Source organism: Helianthus annuus, chromosome 8, assembly GCF_002127325.2.
Source record: "Helianthus annuus cultivar XRQ/B chromosome 8, HanXRQr2.0-SUNRISE, whole genome shotgun sequence".
In the NCBI taxonomy this organism is placed as follows: Eukaryota; Viridiplantae; Streptophyta; class Magnoliopsida; order Asterales; family Asteraceae; genus Helianthus; species Helianthus annuus.
This window is the reverse complement of record NC_035440.2, coordinates 6484890-6511876: the sequence shown is the minus strand read 5'-3', so window position 1 is coordinate 6511876 and position 26987 is coordinate 6484890. Positions and strand designations below refer to the sequence as shown.

Below are 26987 nucleotides of genomic sequence, written 5' to 3'. Positions count from 1 at the left end.
ATTTTTTAGTTTATATTTTACCATATGATAATTATCTGGAAATAATTAACAGAAATATTTTTTTTATTTTGTTTTGTGTTTTTTTTTTTTAAATTTTCAAAGTTATATTTTATCATCATCCAAATAAGTTTTATGATTGAACTATTTTTTCCAGTCCGCACACCACACTACACAGTAGTAGTACCACACCATTCGCCTGATTAAAATTGGACGGGGTAAATGAATGGGCCTTTTTATAAATGAAAATGGACCTTACGAACATAATGTTTCATTTGAATAATTAAAAATTACTTGGGCTTAATATATGTCCATTTAAGCTGCCATCGGCCATTGGTTTATAATACTTCATACTCCATTATTTCCATTTCCAAATACAATTATTTATATACGAGAAAAAAAAAATTAACTTTTTTCAGGATTACTTTTTTTATATCCAAACTAATACAACATTAAAATGCTTCTTAGGATGGAAGATACACTTTTTACTTTATCACATTCATCACGCCATCACACCTAATCACCATTTGACACATCATTCGATCACATTTTTACTATCACACTTGGAACACTCATCACATTCCATCACATCACCACGATCATTAACCCACACCCAATTGTAACCCTTGAATCAAGTTCCACAATCGTGATATACATCACGATCTTCCTCTTCATCGTCGTGAAACACCAGCTTGCGGCAGTGTTTCACATTCATCACACCTGTGATGTGGGGTTTCATAGGGGCGCAACGATGTAACACCCCAAAATACCAATTTTGACTATCGTCTTTATTTTGATACTTTAGCATGAAGTATTGTTACTAGAAGTACTAAACTAGTTAATGTTTGTTGTCTATAAGAAATAAGCAAGGGGTGTTCAAACAAAATAACTAACATTCTAACAAAACATAAGGGGCTGAAAGTGAACATGTTAGAAAGTTGGTTAAATAAAAAGAAGAAAAACGAAAAGAAAATTGCATGAGATGTGTGTGTGTCGAGATTAGACAGGGAAAGAGAGAGTGTTATCTCTTTAACAAGAACACAAATATCCGCAAGATCACAAGGAAAATTAGGGCGAAATCCCTGCATGTTTGAGGATTCTAAACCATTAACATCATCAAAAACTAAGGTATGTTGTATTGTTGTGGAATCTTATTTGATGGGTTTTCTAGAGAGTTCTTAAATAATGAAAGTCTAGATAAATTCTAGCAATTAAATGTAAATTGATGTAGTAGTAGTGTTTAGAATCACCATATTAACTAGCATGTGTGGAGTATTTTAGTAATTTAGAGAATTGGGTAAATGTTCATATATATTATGAAGTGTGTTATTTTTACCATAGAGATGAAACCTCAATTCTTGTATGGTCATTTGATGTAATGACCTTTATAACTTGAAATTTGTATTAATTAGATGCTAGAGAATGTATGAAATTGTTGATTAGATGCTAGAGAATGTATGAAATTGTTGATTAGTAATAATATGGTGATTTGATGTAATGATTTTAACAACCCCGTATGCTTACAAGTCCCCATCTTTTTATTCATGTTTTTTTTAGATAAAATGATGACTATTATTTTTTAATCAAATTTCATGAAAGTAGTATTTAGTTCCAAAAATTGAATATAGGATTTTTAAAGATATGAAGGGGTCTTACACCCGACCACCCTCATAAAGGTCAATTTGCATCATACAAAGAGGCAAGATGTAACCATAAAATAGTTAACTTTGTTGTAACTAGAGGCGTCTAAAGATGTAAAAGCTCAATATCTTGCCACTTAGGCTTTGGTCTAGTGGTCAAAAGAAATTATCACTTATGGGAAGACCAAAGTTCAATTCTTGGGAGGTGCAACATCTTCTTGGGTAAACGATAAACTCAAGTTATTATTATAAAATTTGTTGTATAGAATTGGTGATAATTTATTAAATACAATTAAATGATTACACCTTTTTTTTCTTTTCTTTTTTTCGTTAGAGATTTCATAAATCCATACCAATCAACCAATAGGTATATGAGTCGAATTTGTTAACTCTATGGAAGATGTCCAAGACAAGCAAAACAAAGTACTTAACTTGAACATTTTTTTTTTGTCCCCCATCGAAGGGATTCAACAACTAATTAGGAAACTAGTCAAAGTATATATATTTTTTTATACTTAGACTCAAATGTGTTACGTTGTGTTGAGGCACCAAAGCCTCCACGTCACACCAAACCAGTGCCAAAATACCGCTCCCCTTTGCCAATTGGCAGCGCCAAAGGAGCTCTACGTCATTGCAATGGCGGGCGTGAACAGTGTTTCAAATATCGGTTTTTATAATGCACCAGGTTAGGTTCAGAAACGATTCAATTGCTTGTATTGGGTTGTATCGGACGGTTCAACCGGATGACTAGTCAAGCTTATAATTCCATAATTATACAACTCCAACCCTAAAAATAATCCAAAACTACATAATTCCATAATCATAAATCATTTTTCCAACAAAGTCTTTTTAAACGCAAGTCTACAATAGGTTTATGGCATTGGAGTGTTAAATGCATTAAGTTCATGAGCGCTTAAAAGACAAAATTCACCATCATCGCTTAGATTAAAACTTAAAATTGAACATTGGTATAAACCGGTTCACCAGTATGCACCGGTAATACTGATTTGCCGGTGATCCGAGAACTAAATCAGTATCCTGATTAGACCGGGCTCTATCGTACTAGTGATGTCTCCGGTAGCCAGTTGAATCGGTAATATCAATTCGTTTGAATCAGTTTTTAAAACATTGGACATGAGATTCGAAAAAATGTCAAACACAAAAAATAAAGAAAATATATTGATGGTAAATTTAAGCATGTGTAATAGATGGATTAACGCAAATTCTCATTGTAAAACCAATTGAATTATTTAATTCTAAGTATTAGAAGTTGTTCACATATCATTTACCACATCATCATCTTTTTTTATAATTAAATACCTTTAGGGTTGTTTATGAATCAAACCGAATCCAAGCTCGTTCGTACTTAGTTTGTTTGTACACCGAGCCGCTTAGTTCAGTTCGGATTTATAGAATCTAGCAAAGTTTTAATGCTTGAACTCAGTTCGGTTCGAAACCGAGCAACTCGGTTCATATCGTTTTTGCTCGGTCTATATTAGGTATTGACCTGAACTTCGAGCTAAAAATAACTAAATGGTGGGCTAAAACATTAAATGGAATAAACGACAAAAATGATTTTTTCAAATCCTCCACACATGTTTTTTTTTCAAGCGTGCCAACGAACGAGCTCATCATGAATCGATTTTTTTAATGAAACTGCTCGTTTTGGCTCAAAAATGATCTTATTTAGTATTTGAAAGAAGACAAACTAAAAAAAAAAAATCCCAAATACCTAGCTTGGTTGGAACTAATTTGGCTTAAAAATGCATACTATTTTTCTTGAATTACAATGCTTACTAATTTCTAATTTACACCAAATTAATCCTAAACTACTCTTTATTTGGAATTAAACCCAAGACCTCTTAAAAGACAAGAGTCTTACTAAATGTGTTAGTCTCACATTAGCGCCTCCAATTTTTAACAAGGATTGAGCTTGATTTGTTTGGGTTGGTGCCACTTTAGACTATATTAAATAAGCTTCAACTAAGGTTTTATTTGATTTTGAAAAGCTAACAAATACACCCCCAATCAAAACCATTTTATATGCCTTTTAAGTACGATCATGAGCTTAACCGCGTTTTTTTTTATGATAAATCTATCAACTTTTAGCTAATATAATAATAATATAATATAAGAGTGTCAATCGTGTTAGTTTGGCGGGTTAGCCGGGTTGACAGGTTAGCGGGTTGAAATGTGCAACTCGAACCCGACCCTTATTTATTATTCATGTCAAAGATTTCAACCAGAACCCGCGCACACATAAATTCGGGCCAACCCAAACACAATCTCTTTAACACGTTTTTAAGTGAGTTTTAAACAGGTTATTAATAACGTGTTTAATGATGATATGACTTATGAGTATGGCAAGTAAATCTTATAGTATGCAAAAACTAACATTAATATGATTAATCATATAAAATGCGAAACAGTAAAAACAAAAACAAAAATATAAAGCTTTCTTTTCTAAATACTTAAAAAGGTTAACAGTCAATCCGCTTTTTTATACAGGTTAATCCAAACCCGACCCATTTAAATTTATATATGCATTTAAAGCAATCAAGTAAATAATTAATAAGCATCAACAAATCAAATGCATAGGATTAAAATTAAAACAACCTAAAAATCGAACTTAAATTTGATTAAATTAAAACCTTGATGTGTTCGGGTTTTTCATATGGCGCTTCTATCTAAATGGTGTTGAAAATTAATTTGTCCAAGTCTAATCTTTATGGAGTGGGGGTGGAAGGAGTGGAGGTGGAGGTTAAGGCGGCCAGTGTCGGGTGCAAAGCGGATATTCTTCCGTTTTGTTATTTGGGGATTACGGTTGGAGCCAACATGAGTAATGTTAATAGCTGGAAACTGGTGTATGATGTTTTTCAAGTTAGATTGTCGAAATGGAAGGCGGAGACTTTGTCCATTGGGGGAAGGTTAGTGCTTATTAAGTCCGTGCTTGAAAGTCTTCCCTCATGTTATTTTTCGCTCTACAAGGCGCCTTGCAAAGTTATTAATGATTTAGGTGGTTTTTGTTTTTTGGCCAGAAGTACTTCTGGCCACTTATGTCTGCGCCGCGCAGACTTGCGCATATGTTTGAACTCTACAGCTTGTTTGTTTTCTGGAAGATCTGCGGACCAAAAACGTCTGCCTCACCTTTTCCCCACGCAAAGATGGCGTTAAGTCTGCGGACCTCTTCTCACCTCTTCTCCTGCCCACAGACCTTCATCACCTCCACCACCACACATCTCCGCCACCATCTCCGCCACCACCTCCACCACTACCGCCACCACATGCACCCCCCCCCCCCAAACAAACACCACCCAAAACCCCCAAATCGAAACCACCACGTCTCCGCCACCACCTCCACCATCTCCGCCACCACCTCCACCTTCTTCCCTGCCACCGCCGCCGGTGTGGCTCCCAAAACCCCCAAATCGAAACCCAAATCGAACCCAGAGGGAGAGAGAAAGAGTGAGAGAGATACCGTAGAGAGAGAGAGAGAGAGAGAGAGAGAGAGAGAGAGAGAGAGAGATTGGAGACCGGTGGTGGTGGTTGAACGACGAAAACCCCCAAATCGAACCCAGATCGGAGATCGGTGGTGGTGGTTGAACCCAGAAAACCCCCAAATCGAACCAAACAAGCTGGTGAGATGGCGGAGATCGGTGGTGGTGGTGGTTGAACCCAGATCGGAGATGATGGCGGTGGTGTGAAGGCGGAGGTGGTGCGGCGGTGGTGATCTGCAGATTGTAGAGAGAGAGTAGAGAGAGATCAGTGTGTGACTGTGTGTTGTGTGTGTGTTTTAAACCTTAGAAGAGGTTTTATATATATAAAAAAAACAAACCCTCTTCTCCTTGCAGACTGTAGACATTTGGTCCACCTCTTCTCCTGCAGATGTGGTCCGCAGACTGCAGACCTTTTCCCGCAGAAAAAACAAACAGCACCTTAGAATGTATGATAAGAAGGTTTCTATAGGGGAGTTCCAGTGAGGTTAAAAAAATTCACTGGGTGGCATGGATAGTGTCTCCTCTCCAAAAGATTGTGGTGGCCTTGGTTTAAGTATGCTTAAAGATATCAATTTGGCGCTTCTATCTAAATGGTGTTGGCGGTACAAGTCTGATGAAAAAAGTTTATGGAGGAAAGTTGTGTCATCGATTCATTGTGGGGTTCGTAACTGGGACTTCCTTCCGTCCAAAAACAATTGGGGAAGTCCTTGGAGTAAAATCGTGAAATGGATTGCAAAATCGAAGGTGGGAGATTTACCGTTGCGAAGTTTTTTTAAGGGGGTCTCGGGTAGGGGAGATTCTATATCCTTCTGCCTGGATCCTTGGGCTGCCATTGAGCCGCTGAAAGATCTGTTTCCGAGTTTATTTCTTATTGAATCTGATAAGAAATGCAGAATTAGCGAGAGAATTTCCAATGGTTCAGACCAGGAGAGTTTTCTTTGGCAGTGGAAGAGACCGCCTGATCAAGGAACTGAACCGGAGGATTTGCAGCAATTGCAAAGGTTGTTGGAATCGGTTGCGGTGTCAGATAGTGCGGACAAATGGATTTGGCTTGGGGAAGGAGGGGAGGATTTCAGTGTTGCTGCTGTTAAAAGATCTATTCTGAAGGGTAGGGGATCGAGCTCCGAATCGACATTCAAGTGGTGTAAATGGGTTCCCGCTAAGTGTAATATGTTCGCCTGGCGGGCGGACCTTAACAGGATTCCTACGGTTGAAGCGTTGCGGAGAAGAAATATCATCATTCAGAATTCGAACAGTGGTTATTGCAACGAAGGAGAAGATGAGGTGACTCACCTTTTTACGGGATGCATTGCGGCCAATGTGGTATGGAACTATGTTAGTAAGTGGTGTTGTGTCCCACAAATTTTCGCGTTTTCCTTTCAAGATCTGTTGGAGTCTCATGTGACGTGTGGTTTAAAAGAGCTGGAGAAGCTTATATTCCAAGGTGTGATAATCATTGCGTGTTGGAGTCTTTGGAAGGCGAGAAATGAAGCGAGGTTCAGGAATAGCACTTTTAGAATAGAGAAGGTTATTAGTGAAGTGAAATCGATGGGGTTTCTATGGGTTAAGAATAGAACGAAGTTTAAGAGTCTTTCATAGGAAAATTGGTGTAAATTTGTAATTATGTAATTTTGTTGCGATTTTGGTGCCTGGTTGAGGTGGTGTTTCTCTAATGAAGTTTACATTTAAAACAAAAAAAACCTTGATGTGTTTTCGTTGTGACTAAAACCTACGAAGAAAGAGAGGGAAAGTTAAACGAAATTGTCGGCAATGCAATGCATAATTAAAAGGGTAAAAGCAAAGGAGAAAATGGAGAATAAATACTGTCGGCTGACACATTTGTGAAGCAACATAGAAATCCACCCGATATTGACACTTATGCCAATCATTTCATGGAATTATTTTAACCCCATACAACAACCAACCCTAGCTACCATCTTTTTCTTTTAGTTATGAACTAAAATATTGATTTATAAATAGAAAGAAATCATATATACTCAAAGCAATTCAAAAGTAGGTTTTTTTTCCTCTTTTTCTGGAATATAAGAGCATTAACAATTTTTTTTTTGAACGGCCAACATAAATATTATTAATAACCAACTAGCAAGGAGCTAGACACCAAATTTACAAAGCAAATCAATCACCAAATCAACCAGATCGAGCTAGCATAATCTAATTACATCATATCACCAACGAAAAACTACGCCATTCCTCCCAGTTCCAATGTAGTGATCTCGACCGATTCTTTATCCAATGATAAGCCATGGCTTTTGCTTCCTCTACTACCTTCGAAATGCTTGGAGAGTCGCGGCCAAATAACACCTCATTCCGCATCCTCCAAATACTCCACAAGACCACTTGAACGATAGCATTAAAAACTTATTTCTTCTTTTTACAACCTGGCATCACATTATGATGACCCAAAACGTCCTTCAAGCTAAAGGCAAACATAGGCGGGATTTTGCACCATTGTTCGATCACGAGCCACACCGTTTGGGCAAAATGGCAGCCGACGAAAAGGTGCTCACTTGTCTCTTCATACTCACCGCACAATAAACATAAAGTGTCTCCAATATTTACGTTCCTAGCGGCCAGAGCAGCCCTCGTTGGTAGCTTTTCCGAAATTGCCCTCCACGGAACAACCCCAACCTTTTTTGGGACGAAATTGTTCCAGAAGAACATGTAATTCGGGACTGACCTTACTGCAACCGCCGATGCAATTTTGATACTAGCGACCGAGAAGGATTCCGAGCGATCATGCTTCCAGCTCCAGCAGTCCGGACCACCGCCACCAGTGAAATCACACAGCTTTAGTGTCAGATCCAATAACTCATCCTCCTCTTGATCGCTCATCCCAACACGGTTCCATTCCCACAAAAAGCAAACCATATCAGCCCCCCATTGAACCCGATCAGATACAAAGCATCTTTTATTTTTTTCGAGAGCGAAAAGAAGAGGATAATGGAGGTATAATGGCTGAACACCCAACCAAATATCGAACCAAAATTCAGCCTTTGTACCACATCCCACTTTACACCAAATTGACTCACTAAGATTAATACCGAGTTGCTCAAGGGGCTCATGAATACTGACTATATGTTTCCACGGGCTTGCCAATGAAGCTTTCGCCGGAATAGGAGCCCACGATCTATTGTTATGATGGATTGACCAAATAACTCTCCTCCAAAGCCCATCCTTATCAGTTTTAAACCTCCACCACCACTTAGATAGCATGGCGAGGTTAGCGTCCCGAAGTGAACCGAAGCCTAATCCCCCGTATTCAATAGGTGCAATAACTTTTTCCCATGCCATCCAGCTCATGTAGGAGTTGTCATCCGATCCCCCCCAAAAGAAACTCCGCCTTAACCTTTCTAATATTTCTATGACTTTCATCGGGGCTTTGTACAAGGAGAAAAAATACGTAGGTAACGAGTTCAAAACAGATTTCACTAAGGTAATTCTCCCACCATAAGAAAGATGTTTCGCTTTCCACAACGATAATCGGGTTTTGAATATGTCAATGACGGGCTTCCAGTTTCTCACAAGGTTCATGTTAGCCCCGACTACTAAGCCCAAGTGTTTGAACGGAAGTAAGCCTGCTTTACAGCCCAAAAGATCTGCCATGGACTGTACCCCAGCCTCATCTATCCCGATCCCATACAATGAACACTTTGCGAGATTGACCTTCAAGCCTGAGACCATATGGAAGCATCTCAAAATCCTTCGTAAATTGATTACATTCTCACGATACCACTCCCCGATGAAAACGACGTCATCCGCATAAATAAGATGAGATACCAAAGGGCCAATATTCGTACACCTCAATCCTTCGAAAACTCCGTTTGACTCGGCTTTCTTCATCATCCCCGTAAGGGCCTCCATAGCTATTACGAATAGGAAAGGAGATAGGGGATCTCCTTGGCGTAAACCACGTGAGCATTCAAACTCCATCGTTGGGGACCCATTTACCAATACCGACGCCTTCGAAGAGGTAAGCGTAGCCATAATCCAACCTCTCCATCGTTGTGGAAAATTCATATGGGACATGACCGAGTCTAGGAAGTTCCAGTTAAGAGAATCGTAGGCTTTATTAATGTCAATTTTGAGGATCATACCCGATTTCTTAGCTTTTTTCATCCACGCTATCATTTCGTTTAGAATTAACGGACCATCCGAGATATTCCTTCCGGACAAGAAAACGGATTGAACCTCAGACACGAGGTTGCCAATCACTCTCCTGAGTCTATTCACCAGCACCTTCGAGATAGCTTTATTGATAACCCCGATCAAACTAATAGGACGGTAGTTTGATGGAGTCGTAGGATCCTTGATTTTCGGTATAAGGGCTATGAATGAAGATGAACAACACCGGTTAATGGAGCCATTTGAATGGAATTCATTAAATAACCGGATAAAATCTCCTTGAAAGCTATCCCAATTACGTTTGATGAACTTAAAGTTGAATCCATCCGGGCCCGGAGCCCGATCCCCCACACATTCCCAGATTGCTTCTTTAATCTCGTTGACCGAAAAAGGCTGTATAATGGCGTCCGCTTCCGCAGCCGAGAGGGAGAAGAGCCCAAGACTATTAATGGACGGCCGAACATTTAAAGGTTCCGAGAATTGTTTCGAGAAAAATTCGAAGAACGCTTCTTTTATAATCACCGGGTCCGAGTTCCATACTCCATCATCGATCATAAGACCATTAATGCGATTGTTGCTAAGATTAGAGTTAATAATATTGTGGAAGAATGCAGAGTTTTCATCTCCGTCCAAAGCCCACCTTGCTCGGGATTTCTGTCTACTATCTAAGAGTTTCCTCCGATCCACTTCCAAAACATTGTTGATACACTCAGCCCTTTTGGTTAACTCCTCCTCGTCCAAGGCACGATTTTCAGCCACCTTTTCCAAAGCACTGATGCGATTTTTATTGCTCGAGTATGCCCCTTCCGTTCGCACTCGTTCAACCTTTAACCATGCTTTTATCCTATGCTTCAGCCACCTAAGCTTAACCGAAAGAGCCAGATCCGCTGGTCCATTAAACGAGAATTCAAGGCACCATTTTTTCACCAGGTCAAGAAAACCGGGGATCTCCATCCAAGAGTTAAAACACCGGAAAGGTATATGACCAAAATCCGAAGGGGTGGTGGTTAGCATTAGGGGCCTATGATCCGAAATTTCACGGTTGAGAGCCAGTACCGATGCAGTCGGCCATTTCTCCATAAAACCAAGGCACACAAGATACCGGTCTAACTTACTTAACTTATCACCACGATCGGAAATGTAAGTAAATCTCCCCCCCTCCCATTTGATACTCCGTTAGACCCGCAGCCAGAATAAATTGATTGAATGACTCAGCATTTGAAACCGAAAATTCAGAATTAAATCTCTCCCCCTCCTCCCGAACTTCATTAAAATCTCCCATGAAGACCCACAGTCCCTGGATCGAATTTTTAATCCCGAGCAACCTATCCCATAGCATCCTCCTAACTGTAGCTTCATTTGACGCATAAACATTTACCAGATTTATTTTGACCCCTAAATGAGGTAACGTCCCAGATAAGACTAAGAACTGTCGATCCTTAATAACATTTTCACATACAAACATACCCGGGTTCCAAAGACATGCAAGACCCCCGGATCTCCCTTCCGCATTCACAGTTTCCAGGTTGAAGGCCGACCGTCCCCAAAAGCTATCGAACATGAAATTCGCCGAAGGACCTAACTTTGTTTCTTGAATCGCCAGAAAGTGAACACCGTATGAAGTTAAAATACCCCTAACCCAGTCCACTTTACGGGAATCCCGTACCCCCCTGAGATTTACCGATAAACAATTCATCTTAAACCATTGACAACACCTTCACCTTGGACGATACTTTTAGCCACTTCTTCGAAACCCTGTAAGTTCACCCCTACTTTAGATCCGATGTCAACCGTTGCCTGGACTTCCTCCCATATTTCCTGATCTGAATCATGCCGGCCCTGGCTACTTCCATCTCCAACTTCCGGCGGCCCATTCGCTCTACCATCTGATACTCCACTGCCCGGAACTGCCCTGTTTTGCCCTGGATTAACCCCATCCATTAAAACCCCATTTGGATACACGAATTCTTCATTTGGCCTGTTTAGGTCAAAACAGAAGTTACTGGAAGATGGTCCATGAGAGAATCCCCTAGTAGGTGGGCCTTGCATAGAGCCCGAGGAAGGTGGGCTCCTATTCTCTCGGTTCCTTTTCCTAAGCCCAGAAATTGGAGTTGGGCCGTCCTGATCCATAATGTCAAGTTTCCCTTTTCCACGATTATTATTAACCTTGGGCCCACAACCAAATTCACCAGCCGCCTCTACTTCCGGACCCACAGGCACATTAAATGATTCCTTAGGAATGGAAGATTCCCCATGCACCTCATGCAGGAACTCAACGGGCTCCGCCCCTTCCTCTTCCAAAGACTTTTCCGCTACCTGATCACACGTCGGACCTGATCTTGACCGGTTAGCTACTGCCGGCGACTGATTGACTATTGCCGGAGATCTAACTTCTCCTTCTTCGGTCTCATTATCCTCATAACCATCGTCGTCATCATGATCCAGGTCAGCCGACGAACTTAGCCCTACCATCTCAGGCTTCCAAGCGCTAACTTCTTCAGCGACCCAAACTACAAAACTTCTGTTTTCCCAATTCACCACCACTGTTTCTTCTATTCTCCTCCCAAGTGGAACCAGTACCAACACCGAACCTTCTGTATTGACATTGTCTTCCCATGAGAATGAAGACTCCTGAACTACTCTACCAAACAGGCCCCCTATCTGGTCATACACAGAGCTGTCTCTCAAAGTAACTGGGACCCCGGAAACCCGTAATATTACAATTCTCTCCGATGGCATGTCTTCTCCTCTCCACACGTGGTATTTACTAAACACTCTTGACAAACATTCCGGATTTTTGGTCATACATTCCTGAACTCTTCCTTCATTGCCCAATGTAAGGAGGACACTAAGACCCCCGACGTATGATAATCCGAACCCTCTTATCCCTTCATTTGCTAGAATGTGGTGAAGGTTATTCAACGTGTTTATGTCCTTAACAACACCATGGATTGATCGATTTCTGCAATGCAGAGGGTATATCGAACCCCTGCCCCGGATGGAAATTACTTTCGAGCCTGCATTATTACCTTCACCGTCACCTCTAAATAAGCTAGCATAAGACCTTCCTTCCTGGATTGTAGCACCCCGGGATCTTCCATCATTTCCTACCGGAGGAGCCCCAACAGCTGGTTCCTTCGGTCTCCAAATCTTTTCTCCCACTATCTTTGAAGTGTAGATAAACCTCTTGTGATTCTTGTCAAATTTGGCCAATGAAGCCGACACCTTAGCCTCAAAGATTTTGACTTTATTCATCTCCACCAGTGTAACTTCAACATTTTCGACTCCAACATACCTTACAAATCCAAAACAGTTACCTCTTTTGTCTTTCTTTCGGGCCACGTATGCATCCGAGACATAGCCAAATGGTTGAAAAGCCTTCCACAGATCCATCTTCGACGTCCGGTCAGGCAAGTTTTGGATAAAGAACGTCATCTCCACCCCGTTACCTCGACTCTTCCTTTGTTTCCGATTGTTCACCTCATTCCATGGCCCATCTCCGCCTATATCATTACCACACCAACCTGTATCAAACTCCATTGCAATTACTTCCGATTCACAACAGGAACCCTCCCCAAACCCCTCCAAAACTCAAGCAAACGAAGCAATGACCACTGGACCCTAAGGGTGTTAATGGGATTCGAATCGATCTAGCTGCACTATACTCAGATAGCCGCGACCAATATCAGACCCGCTAAGCTCCGAAGAGATCCAGAAACCACTGCGGGAAGTGAGGGAGAGGAGGATTTGATCAAATACCGCGAAAAGAACGAAACGGCCAAGAGGGGAGACGCTGGGTCAAGATAGAGGGGAAGGTACGACCGATACTTCAGACGAAGAATCGGGACCTCACTCGCTATTTCGACGAGACAATCTCCGGTTAACCTCCGGCGACTCTTTGCCTACTCGAGAGAGAAAAGTTTCAACGGGTGGAAAGATTTGAGTTTTTTCCAAAATTTGGTGTAGTACTCTCCCTTAGAGCATTAACAATTTCTCCCGTAAATTCTGTGAAAGAGCTTTTTATATTATGAAAAATAATTATAGGTAGTTGGAAGTGGTTGTGAGTAGAGGAGAGAGAAACTATTACTTTTCATCTCTAAATTTGGAAGACACTGTTCATCATCTATAATTTTTTAATATATTTTGAAAGTATAAAAATATATTATTAATTGAAAGGAGAGAAAGAAAATGTAGTTGTTTTTTTTGGTAAATTTTAGGGTGAAAGAACGGATGTGAATGCTCTTAAGTCCTTAACAACCATAGATTCTAACACTGAATAATGGAGAGATTGAAGATACAACGACCAAAGTGTACTGACCGTACTCGACTATTGCAAAGAGGAGTCATAAATGGTATTTATAAACCACCAAAACCTATTGAATACTCAACCCGAAGTAAATTGAACCGGTGGCAAAACTTGAACATTCAAATTTTGGGGGCTGAAAATATATGTTTATTTGGGGCTTTTGGATCAGCAGGAATCCAACAAAAGAAAATATTAAATAAACTTAATTTTTACCAATTGGCCGATAACACACTCCCAACTTTCGATTTGTACACCAGCACTCTCAACTTTCAACGTATTGGCCTAACACTCCCTAACTAACCGAACTCTAACCTAGTTAGCTGATATTAGCTGCCACGTCATCACAAAATACCACGTCAGTTGCCACAACAACTGCCACGTCAGTTGCCACATCAGCCGCCACGTTGTAAAAAATGACACATCAGCTCCCACGTTATATTCCACATCAGCAAAAGGGCCATATCAGATGCCACATCAGCAAAAACTAACTAGGTTAGAGTTTAGTTAAGAGTGTTATCGGCCAATAAGTTGAAAGTTGGGAGTGCTGGTGTACAAATCGAAACTTGAGAGTGTTATCGACCAATCGGTGAAAGTTGTGGTTATTTAAATCCAATATCACACTAAAAAAGTTCAAAGCTAATGAGCAAAAATATACATTTCTAACAATAAAATTAGAGAAGGCCGCGCAAGCCCCTTTTGGCCCTAAGGAAGCTCTGCTCCTGAATTGAACGGTTTAATGTTTAATAAAGTCTGACTCATAGTTCTGTTAGTTAAACGATACGACGATAGATTGAAACTTGTAACAAGTTGATTAACTTCTCTCTCTGTCTTTTTTTTTCTAAACTTAGAACATGTAGTTAGTTATAGGATAAATTACACTTTTCGTCCTTTATGTTTGTACTAGATTGCAACGGATGACCTTTAACTTCAATAATTACAGTCACAGTCCTTTATTTGGAAAACTTGTTACATCTTTCGTCCTTTAGCACTAACAAAGTTAAAAAATTCAGTTAAGTTTATTTGTATAAGGGCACTTTGGTCTTTTCACCAATCAAATTAAAATTTTTATAAATAAAACAAAAATAAAATTAAAAACTTATAAAATATATACAATAATCATAATCTTTATCTCTCTCTCAAGAAACCCAGTTCCTCTCCCTCACCCTCCGCTCTCTGTCTCTCTCTCTCTCTCTCTACAAATCACTGCCTTTACATCACCACATATCAACTATCTCCATCTATCTAACTTCAATAGCTTACTGTTACTCATTCTAAACCATATTTATTTAAAAGTATGATTTTTCTTTCAGCACACTAATAAGAAGAGTGTGTGTATGTAGAAGATAAAAGACAAAACCTTTGCATAAAGAAAACCAAAGCCTTCACAATAATAGAGTGATCTAACAACCAACCATTTTCTGTTTTCTTCTTAACAAACCACCAAGAATAATCCCAATACAATACCCATTGTTGTTGATGAGAGAGAAAACCCAAACCCACATCACATTATTATCATCTCCTTGATCTACCCCTAAAGATTCCATCTTTTTTATACCCCATTTCCCATACCCTATAATTATCAATCTAGATCACATAAACAACAACCAAATGCGTGAATCTGACGGTAAATCAAGAACCGGTTTCACTGGTCTGCAAATCATGGTACTGTGCGGAGCTTACACCAGATCGGACCTCTTCATCGGAAACTGCTACTCGGTGGCGCCTCGTCAGGTCACCCAATTGCTGATTTTACCGGTGGTGGTAAATCAAGAACCGGTTTCACTGGTCTGCAAATCACCCGGATTGCTGATTTTAGCGGTGGCGGTGCTGTAGGGACCGCAGTGGCGCGGTTGTGGTAGGTGGTTATGGTGACAGGTGGTTTGGCTTAGTGGATGGATTTGGTGGTGATGGTGGGACTTGGATAACAGATGAACTTTAGAACCCTAATTTGAGAGAGAGGATGAAAGAGGGGTTTATAAAGTGGAAGGAACCTGGGGTAAAAGGACATAAATGCCCTCATATGTGAATCACGTGATACAACTTAACTGAAATTTTTAACTTTGTTAGTGCTAAAGGACGAAAAATGTAATGAGTTTTCCAAATAAAGGACTGTGACTGTAATTATTGAAGTTAAAGGTTATCCGTTGCAATCCTATACAAACATAAAGGACGAAAAGTGTAATTTACCCTTAGTTATATACATGTATTACATTGAATAACCATTATTTATTGTTAATTTTTTTAATCCTAAGTAACTATTTTTTCTTAAAAGGATTCAAACTGCCAAACTGACATACTGAGTTATATCTAGTTTTTTTTTTTGAACGGCTAACGAATCCTCCAAATGGGCTACTGGCGAAATTCACCACATCGGGATACACTCGCCTCCGAACCGGGGAAAACCCTCACCTAGGGCCGAAGCCCGTGAACACTCGCCCGAAGGCACGACAGTGCAGTGAGGTAAAACCCGCTTAGTTCAAGGATCGAACTAGCGATCTCCACCTATTCGCCTAGTCTCCCATCATCACCAGGTGCCGAAGAAAATAATGGGGAGGGCAGGAATCGAACTTGGGTCCCTTAGAACACCAAGTCTCTCCCTTACCACTCCACCACCACCTCATTGGCAAGTTATATCTAGTATTACATTGACTAATGAGGTGGTGGTCCATTGGTAAAGAAAAAGCATTTAAACATCTGAGTTTAGGAGAGGGAGGTCTTGGATTCAAGTTCAAACGATAGTGTAATTAAAAGAAATTCGCCGTTCAAAAAACATCGGTTGCCCCGATTGACGGCTCCATCTTTCCTACTCTATCTCCTCTTGTTTCACGAGTCTCACTCCATCTATCCTCCCTCTCACAAAACCCACCCTTCGAAGAAGGATTTCCCCTTCACAGGCCTTCATCTGATATATTGCAGCCCTTCCAAAAGGCCTCGCCACGTCACACAAGGGCGCCAAAGGGCCCTTGCGTTAAAGATGTTGTTATACAACTGTATATCAATTATACAAAATTATGGTTATGTGCATATGTATATCTATGAGTGTTGATGTGTACTAATACACCTACACAATACAAATATAATTCCAAAACATTTTGTGTGAATAACTTTAACAATATACACTAACGAGTTTATAAAATTCGACACCCAAACATAACAATATACACTAACGAGTTTATAAAAATCGACACCCAAACGTGTAGATATATCAATCAAACCAATAACGTGTGTGCAAACAAAAAGCCCACAGAATACAGATGAAAAAGATATTCTGAGATTTATATTAGATTTAACTTTTGTATCTTTTGATATTCTTCTAAGCAAGAGAACAAAATCAAGTGACAAAATCTACAAACACCAAAACTTTTCAGTGGAAAAATAAAAGTTAAAATACAATGAATAAAGCAAAGATATATATGAATGAAATCTTTAGCTAAATTTAGTTATCATAAAAGTGAAAAGTAGCACATGAAAGATGGTTGGGTTAGTAGCCACTTGATTCAAAGAAGAGAGAGAATAAACAATTATATAAGTAGACTAAAATCATTTTAACTAGTCAATGTGTCGACATTAAAAGTTACAGTTATAATTAATACCTGAGAACTGATATTCTTAAGTGGTTGATGACTTGGACTGCAAATTCAATCTAGTGATCTACCATCTGTGTAATAAAAACAAAAAATAACTTTCACTCATTAGATATGCTGCTTTTGTGTCAACTTATCTACCATACATTAAAAAAAAGTGATGGATTACATTCAATATAAATTTATTTTAAGTAAAGAACCGCAAGAATTGTACAAATACACGCATCGTATCAAACTATGCAAACGATTATGTTATGAATTAGTAATATACTATGTGTAAGATCACTCGTCATAAATTTGAAACTACACATCTTTAGAAGCGTAATTTGCTTTGCATATGTTGTAGCAACAAGTAGCACCCACCGTGAGCTACGCTGCTTAGAACAGTCACTTTGATAGTTCAGCTCCTGTTCCTAAGTTTCCTCCCTTATGGTTAGAGAGAACGTTCCTCCCGACATCACTCTACTAAAGAACACTAACCGTCCTGCTTCTAGTCACACGTTGGCAGACCGGGAAGGTTGCAGTTCTCCCGTACACATCTTTACAAGCGATATTAGCTTTGCGTCTAACAATCCTATCCTCAAACCCGAGCCTACATCAACTATATATCGTTAAACTAGGATTAAACCCGTGACACATTTTCCACAACACAAAAGAACTATATGTGTATCTAATACCAACACTTAGAATCACCATGAAAGCCCACACTAGATACAGCACACAACATAAATGGCCAATTTAATTAAAAAAAAATAAAATAAAAGGATTGACTAGAAGACAATCCAATTTCTGACTATACCTAGTGTCATAATCTATCATACAATCATGTTAATGTGTTTGTTATCTTACACATGATATTTTATATCAGAAGTGTACCAGGTTGATGTTTAACTGGTGAAAGAAGATAACATTGTTAAAGTGATGAGAGTTGCAGGACATTATTTCTATATATCATCATCCATGACAGTGCACTTACATGTATGTACTCGTTGTCCCTAGCCAGAAACCCCTCAAATGAAAAAAAAAAGATGAAAACACAAAGAAAAAGAAAAAAATAGTTAGGCTGATAACATGCCAAAAAAGTTTCTCTACAAGGCATCTAGCCCCAGTTTAGATGTGGCTACATGTAAGAGCACAAGCATGCATACAAACAAGAATAAACTCAATTATTACTAGACCTCAACGACAAACAATAATGATTCATATATCTTAGTATACTAACCTAGGATGATAAATTTATTGTTAATATTATATATTGTGGTATGCTTGATAATTCACAAACACACAAATACATGTGTAAATAGATTCGAGACACATCCGCACACGCAAATGGGTCTGGACGCATGATTTGTCGCCTATGCATTACGTCTTTGAAAAAACATTATTTAAAAAATATATAAATATAGTACACTAATTTACGATATGGTTCGTCTGTAAAGGACATTTTTCCTAAAAATGTGAGAAGTCTATATACGCATTATATTTTAACTTTTTCATGATGTTTTTAGATTCTTCTTACATGGTATTATATAGAAAAATACCAACGTAATAATTTAAAACACAATCAAATGTATTATAGGAATGAAATTTAAAACAAACTGATTAAATTTCTTCGCATGGGGTTTTAAATTTCATGCTGAGAATATATCATGTTTTAATTAAATTGTTGCTACCATGCAAGATGAATTTAAAACATCATGCTTAAATTTTAAAACACAATACCTATATAGACTCCTTATACTTTTTACTGCTTATACTTTTTAGTAAAAATTTCACAAACATTTACCTACTAATTCAAAATTATAAAGCAATCAAGTTAAGGGATTAAATAAAAGGCATTAGATAGAGTAAATGGTATTGGTGCTCTTCCACTATGATAAATTGAAAATGATTGTTCTAGAAAAGGGAATGTATCTTTGAAAATGATATCCTGATAGGTAGTACTAGAAAACTTAACATCTGGGTTCCTGACAGGTGAACCCTTTTGGGAGGTAAAGTAATTCAATTTACTTAAAAGCAACGCATGATAAAAGAGCAGATCAAAAAGTGTTAACAAAGCAACAATATTATATATAAAAATTTAAGCATGTTTTATGGCTAATACAACACATTCTCCTTGTTCAATATTTAACTCATAGATGACCTAAAGAAGGTTCTAACTTAAAGCGGTCATCTGATTGGTGAGAAAATTCCCTTAAAGTTTAAACTATACATATCATAAAATATAATAAAAGAAAGTCATTTGAATGACCTAGAATCAACCTAAGTGACACTTTAACTATTATAAAACCTCCAACCTTTTGACTAAATAAAGTGATTTTGAAACTCTTAAAACTATAGGAGACCAACATGTCATCGAAATAATGTGATTTTGGCTTTTAAAATCACATGATTTTTGCAGATTCAGAAAATATTATTATTCACATGAATGGTAAAAACCATTTAAATTTAAATGAAATCCTTGCTGAATTTGACCAATTCATCAATTTTCCTTTAAAGAATCTTCCTAATAATTACATTTACCTAGAATCAGATAATATTGATGTTGATCAGAATACTAGTTTGAACACACCCCTCCACCCCCTTATTTTACATTTAGTATTTTCTATGAAAATAAATAAATAAATAAATGCATGGTGGTATTGAGTATAGACAATCATTATCAATCAATTTCGTAGGACCAGAGGACCACACTGACTGTAGACAAAGGACCATCCATTTTGGTGGGCTTCTTGAAAGGTGCATGCAACTTGACTAAAATCAGAAGACAAGCTCTAGAGTATATTTAGCTGATAGAGATGTTAGATGCCTAAATCCAGGCCTCATTACCGAGCTTCCGAATCCTTAGCTACGGTTAACTAGCTTTAAGAAAGATTAGCCACACGAACTTTGGTCCAGACCTACCGACAACGTCCTACACCAAAAGATACAAATCCCTATCATTATTCAACATATATATACTTAATCTTAGACATACACAGTCAGTGGCGGACCTAGGATGTTTTTCACAAGGGGTGATGGTGTGTGTGTGTGTGTGGGGGGGGGGGGGGGTAATCAAACTTTTATGAGAGGCGATCGAGATTTAGCGTATAAATAACACTAAAGTTTTTTTTTTTTCATAGGGAACGGTTGCCCCCCGTGCACTAAAAGAAAAGCCTCCTTTAGCATCGACAAAAGTCAGGACTCAAAAGTACCAAAGTCGCCGCTAAAAGTAATAGCGGCGACAAGACGCTGCTAATGCTCAGGTTGCCACTAGTGCGTTAAGAGTATGATATAACAACAGTAGTTGGATCATACTGAAAAAGGACGATCAAATTATAAAGTAAACCCTGCGTCCGGATCATACACCTTTAGAGGCAACTTATAGCTGGTTGTCGCCGCTATTGCGGCTTTTTCTTGTAGTGATGGTTTCTCACTAGGTGCGCTAATGTATACACTACGTGACAAGACACTCCTTGTCGCTAAAATTTACAATATTTTTAGTAAATGATCTAAGATTTAGAAACCGCTATAGAACTCAACTCATCACCCTATAAATACTCTCCCTAAGGAAGAAGGATAGTTCAAGCGATGCGCTTTTACTCCACACAGTTTTATATTTATTCTATGTGTTCTAACGTAAGAGCTTGGTCAGTAGACGTAGTTAAGACATCCTAACCTACCAGCACAAGTTGCAGATCGGTCTTTATTCTTACAAATAAATAACTATTATGAAAGTAACAACTATTCCTATCATTTTTAATGTGAAAATTATGGCAAATGACTGTGCCTATGTGCTATATAGAAGGGGAATCTAGTATTTGCATTTCCTCTGACCCCTAGGGCTTACAGTTACTACACAGGGAGGCAAGCTTCTTGATACCCCAGTATTATTTTATTCGATTACTGTTTCTTCTTAAAGGTTGGGACCCTAACCATCACTTCAGGAGTAACTAAAAAACATCAAGGACTCACTATGCAGATTATTGCAGTATTTAATCCACGTTCACAAATATTCATTATCCCCACCCAACAACTAAATAGAGACCAACAATACATATCAAATCCGTGTAGAAAAGATGTATAGGGAAAATTACTTATTAATTAACCAACTAAATGATAACTGCATTTCAAAATTTTTATTTATAAAGATAATGGTTATTTAATCAATATAATGAAATGCCATATAATTTGGATAGCAAAACATAAATGTTAACTAATAGTAAGCAAACTTTCTTAACTATTATACTAATGTCAATTAAGTTTTTAGTTATAAGACCACTCAAGTGAACTAAATGAAACAATTAAAATTAGAAAACTAAATGAAACATATATTAAACTTGATTACTATTTAGTGATTATTTTCATTCTAGTGTACCCCGAATTAACAAGTAAATTTAAAAAAAATAAGCAATTAGTATAAAAGTAATCAAGTTTTATAATTGTAACATTTAGGTCATTCATTTTAACCATTCATGAGTATTTTAATAAATGAAAAATCAAAACTTGTTTCTATAGTAATATAAAAAGTTTGGTGATTTAAGTGATGAAATAATGAGACTTATTACTATTTTATGTTTTCATCTCAAAGAAATCTGGTTACATTAGATGATTAAAGAGTCAATGTTAATTAAACACAAAGTTTGAAAAGTTAGAGCATGTATACATACCATTATGAATATTATCAGTTCCTCATTATTGTAGGCACTATATCCCCAAGCAACCCTTGATCAACCCGAGGACGTTGGAAAGATGTTGAAGGTTGTTCATGGTGATCCCCAGCTTCACTAGATACTATTTGTGATTGTGACTGAGAAGCAACATGATCACTCAATTGCGGCACTCTTGATCTCAAGTAGTTAAACTGCTGTGAGGTTGAAGAAGGCGCCAATAATCTTGCGTAACCCCCTTCGTGATGACTCATTAGTCCTCTTGGGAACCCTACAGTGTGATGACAATGTTGGCCTTCATATGTGGTAATTACAGTTGTAGGATCGGCTGATGATCGCTCAACGCGCTTCTTCACTGTGCATTTGCTGTTTGTGCAACGGTAATAGCTCCTTCAAGATAATTGTTAACAAAAGGGAACACATTTAGAATGCAAGAGTGGATTGAATGAAATTTCATAATGAAGTTTTGATAAACTATTAACTTTGGGGGGGGGGGGTTATTTGCACGGACCTCCCATCCGCTGGAGCATTTCAACTCCACAGGTTAGCACACCACATAGCTGCATGGCGGTGAGTCCCCCAGCCGAGTGGACATCAGGTGCTGGATATGCTAACGACCGGAGTCGAACCTGAGTCCCCACGGTGTTTGCGGGGTGTGGTGGCCACTGGGCTGACACCCAGTGGTTATAAACTATTAACTTTTGTATACATAAACATACAACCTAGGAAAAGGGCTATTTTTAACGGCTTTCTGCCCGTATTTTCGCCATCTGTAACCGTCTTCAAGATGATCAATTTCACTCTTGGTAACGAATGCAAACCGTTGCTGGCGAATTCTTTTCGGCCCCTTCTTTTTAATCTTACCCCTGGAAATCATTTCAAGCAGCTTTTGTTAATTGTTATAAGACATGCACCATAACAGTTGAAAGAAAAACTACAAACAAATGCAAGATTATAATGATCAAGATGACATATGATTGTGATCTCATTGCATGGAGTATTGCAAGTCAAAGAAGAAAAAAGAATGCAAAAAGGTTTTCTTGATTATTACATATAATATTCATGTGAATGGATTTATAATAATTAAACAAATAATTAACCTTTTAAGCAGCAAAAAAATGTGAAAAATTCAAAGAAAAAAAAAGGAAGAAAAAGGTAACATGGAAACAGACACTTGACAAGTAGAAATATGCGTAATAGATCAAGCAGCTTTTGGCATGGGCGGTGACACTTCAAACAATTCACAATAATCCAAAAAGGCATAAAACTAAAAAACAATATAACATAAAGTATATAAATACTCCACATGTCTTCAACAACATGATCAAATCCATACTTAAATTATTAAAAAAAAAACATCAAACAACCATTTCATATACAAACAGATCAACTTATGTCATTTTATGCTAAAAGGACACACCACATACAGCACGCCAAACACTATACTCACGCCATTTCCGCCGCAATAGCGGCTGTATGTATAATTCGTTAATATTAATTAATAATAATAATAAACACTTTAAACTTTTTCAAAAATTCAGCGCTAAACGTTTCCCTTTGCACAAAATTGAACCTTATTGTAAAATTGTAACTTAACTAACTCCAAATTTCAGATTTTGAGAAAAAACATTATTAACTAACGATTAGCTCCGATTAGCTCCTTGTTGGACTCTATATTTATATATATAAATATTTTGCAGTTAAAAAAAATATATGTTTTAACTTTTTTTTTTTCAACATTCCAATATAAATTTTGTTAAAACACGGTTACATTATTATTAACTCACCCTGTCTCTGACGAAGACGGCGGCTGCGGTTTACCACAACAAACCGCCTCGCCAGACGCGGCAGAAGACTCCGGCCGATCATCCGACGAGCTAGAAGAGGCTAACGGATTCGGCGTAGACAAATCCTTTAAAATTTCACCGGATCCGGTTCGAGACTGAGCTGCAACCGCACTTGCGGTGGAATTAGAAGTAGTCTCCTGAACCACACGGCAACTAGCTCCGGAACCGATCCGGTCGAATTCCGGTGGTGAAGGATCGATGTTCCATCCGAACTCACTCAATATGTTGTTGTCTCTCGTGTCGCCGATTCCGAAGAAGGTGTAATCGGTGTTGAGTGTCCAGGTGGAGTCTGTGGAGAACGCTCCGGTGACCGGATCATCGTCCATAAGTAGAGATGATGATGAAGATGAAGATTGGAGAAGGTTTTTAGAGAGAGAAAGGTCTAGGGTTTTAAGAGAGAGAGAGAGTATAACGCGTAGAAAAAGGTTATCTGGCTTTTATGTGAAAGGTCAAGTGGATTGGAGGAAAAAGATGCGATAGATAAAAAAAGCAACCGTTCATGCTGGTTGTGTATAGTATGAAAATAATGAAAAATTACGCGCGTAAATTTAAGTTTTGTAACTTTGATAAAAAGAAATCACCAAAGTTATTATCTTTTTAAAAAATAAAAATAAAATGCATCATGATATAAGTTATTTGAAAAGAAAATATTAATTAGTATTATAATGTAGACTTTTGTTTTTTTAAACGGCAAGGAACGACGTGTCAACCATCGTGACACCGGGTGCTGTGGCCAAGGTCGACTACTCGACCGCCGCCAGCCCCTTGGCTCTCCTAGATGCGTGGAAACCCGACATTCACCCGCACGAAGGCACCACAATGGAATAATCAGTAAAACCTCGTCTCACATCCAAGACGAACCGGCGTCATCCGTATTCGTCATTCACCTGGATGCTGAGGAAAATAATGGGGAGAGTGGGAGTCGAACCTAGCTCACAAGGAACACCAAATTTTTCTCCAACCACTCCATCACTACCTCATTGGTGATGTAGACTTTTGTTAATCGTTTCGGATTGATGGTTAAAGAGTTTAAGTGTTATCGGTTCAATGTGTGTGCTTGAATATGATATGCATATTTATTTGTGTAAAAACACCAATTCATCAACTTTAACTCGAATGCAATTAACTCTTTTCATGTTACAATCTAGCTCGTTTACTAGCTTAAATTTAAAAACAATTGGTAAGTGATGTCCTTTTATTTGTATTTGTGGGGATTTATTATCTTTCATTTTCAATTAATAATTAAATTTGGATTTATACAGGTCGTGTTTTATTTTTGTCAATACAAAAAAGCACATGAGTATGTACATATAGTTACATTTACATTTACATTCTATAAATTAGGAACAATTTTTTGCATAAAGTGTTGTAATTCATGTTTTGAGAGGTTTTCAAAAAAAAAAAAAAAAAAAGTTAGATTTTTTAACTTTAACCCAAAAACATTTTATGTTTGGCAATTTTAACCCATATAAATTGTTTTTTTTTTTCACTTTTAACTCAAAAGTTCCATTGTTTTCAATTTAACCTCACAAAATTTGGTCCCTATACTTTTCATCTTTCGCAAGTTTTCGTTTTACGTCTCGTTCTAAAATTTGCGAGTTAAGACGGCGCGACGTGCGTGTGTCGTTTTACGTTTTTTTGTTTCATTCAAAATTATGTGAGTTAACACGACGCAACATGCATGTGTGGTTAAATGTTTTACATTTAATTTTTTTCGTTTGATAAGTTTGTCGCAACGTGCGGGTCCTGGATCGACTCAGTGTTGGTAGTCACTGACGGTGGTCTGACATTAGTGCTATTTGGCATAGTTCTACGCCCCCGCCGTACCGCTGGGGAAGCTTAAATCTAGTTATATTTAATTTTATATAAGTCATTTTTTGTTTATACATATATTATATTTGCTACGCTTTTTTAACCAAATACAATAAAAGAGAAAAACTAACACCGCTCCCCTTACATATATTACAACGCTCTTAAAATCTGATAGTGGGATTAGACCTATTGCAGTGGGTACTATATGGAGGCGTTTGGTTTCCAAGATTGCTATAAAAGGTGTTGGTAAAGAAATGACCAAGTACATTAATGATTTTCAGTTTGGGGTCGGCGTGTCGGTGGCGCTGAGGCCATTTTACACAGCGTCAATGGGGTTTTAAATGAACGTCACACTGATGGGTCTCTTGCAAAGCTTACTATTGCTTTTAACCAGGTCAATAGATCAGCCTTATTTCGTGAGGTCAGGATGAGGTGCCTTTCTATTTCTTTGTGGGTAGAATTTCTATACGGGCAACCAGCAAAATTGTATTTTGGAGATGGGTACATTTGATCTACCACGGGAGTTCAGCAAGGGGACCCATTGGAACCACTTCTTTTCGCTCTTGTTTTGCACCCCCTTATGCATCATATTAGAGACAAATGCAAGCTTTTTCTTCATGCTTGGTATCTTGACGATAAGACTATCATTGGAGATTCAGAAGAGGTGGCTAGAGTGTTGGACATCATTAAGGTGACGGGTCCAACATTGGGTGTTGAACTCAATATTAAGAAAACTGGGCTATTTTCGCCTTCTTGTGATGGTAGCAAGTTTTGTGAAAGGTTATTTCCTACGGACATCGGGAGGCCATTAGTGGGGATGAAGCTTCTGGGGGGGGGAGGCGTTAGTAGCGATGCAAGCTTTATTAGTGGGTTGGCAAAGAAAAGAATGCTAAGGCGGTAGATTTGATGTGTCTTCTACCCAAATTAGGTGACCCGCAGAGTGAACTACTCTTGCTTCGATCCTGTATGGGCATTGCCAAACTTTTTTTTTGATTGAGGACATGCCAAGTAACCTGTACACATGAAAGATGCAGCGTTGTTATTTGACAAAGGTTTGCGTGAGGTGATTGTGGAATTGGTGCTTTGTGGAGGTCATTTCTTTGGATACTTCCAGTGGCAACTTACTTCCTTACCTATTAGGTTTGGGGGTTTGGGGCTGTATTCGGTTGTAGAGGCTTTATCCTATGCTTTTGTGGCCTCGAGGGCCCAATTGTGGGTGCTAGAAGACCACATCTTAAGAGAGAGTGGCATATGTGGTATGGATTATGATTATGTTTGTGCTTTGGCTTGTCTTCGTGATACGATTCCAAGCTTTGACTTCAGTGGTTTCACTAATAAGGACGCTGCCTCCTAAAGCCCAACATACATTGGCAAGTGTTCTTTTTAGTAAAATTGTCCACGACATCGAAGTACAGTTTGACTTGACCGTTAGACAAAAAGCCGTTTTTTAGTGTTTACGAGCACCACATGCACAAGATTTTCTTCTTGCTATACCTATAGATGGGTTAAGCC

At 38.4% G+C, this 26987-nt stretch overlaps 1 protein-coding gene across 5 annotated transcripts; it reads right to left on the bottom strand.

Moving 5' to 3' along the window:
• Positions 1–16242: 16242 nt before the first annotated feature.
• LOC110871889 (probable WRKY transcription factor 57) lies at positions 16243–24087 on the bottom strand. Of its 5 annotated transcripts, none has more exons than XR_004864601.1 (5): positions 23604–24087; positions 22539–22682; positions 21817–22206; positions 17177–17241; positions 16243–16571 (listed from the first exon to the last, which is right to left on the bottom strand). XR_004864601.1 is itself a non-coding variant. In XM_022120642.2 (4 exons), the coding sequence occupies exons 1-3, from the start codon at positions 23987–23989 to the stop codon at positions 21831–21833; spliced, it is 906 nt and encodes a 301-aa protein (XP_021976334.1). In that variant the 5' UTR covers positions 23990–24087; the 3' UTR covers positions 16837–17241; positions 21817–21830. The 5 variants fall into 5 exon arrangements, 2 of the variants coding, with proteins under 2 accessions (XP_021976334.1, XP_021976335.1); XR_004864602.1 differs by lacking the exon at positions 16243–16571 and adding an exon at positions 17531–17768 and having other exon boundaries at positions 16837–17241; XR_004864603.1 differs by lacking the exon at positions 16243–16571 and adding an exon at positions 17531–17759 and having other exon boundaries at positions 16837–17241.
• Between the last annotated feature and the right edge of the window lie 2900 nt (positions 24088–26987).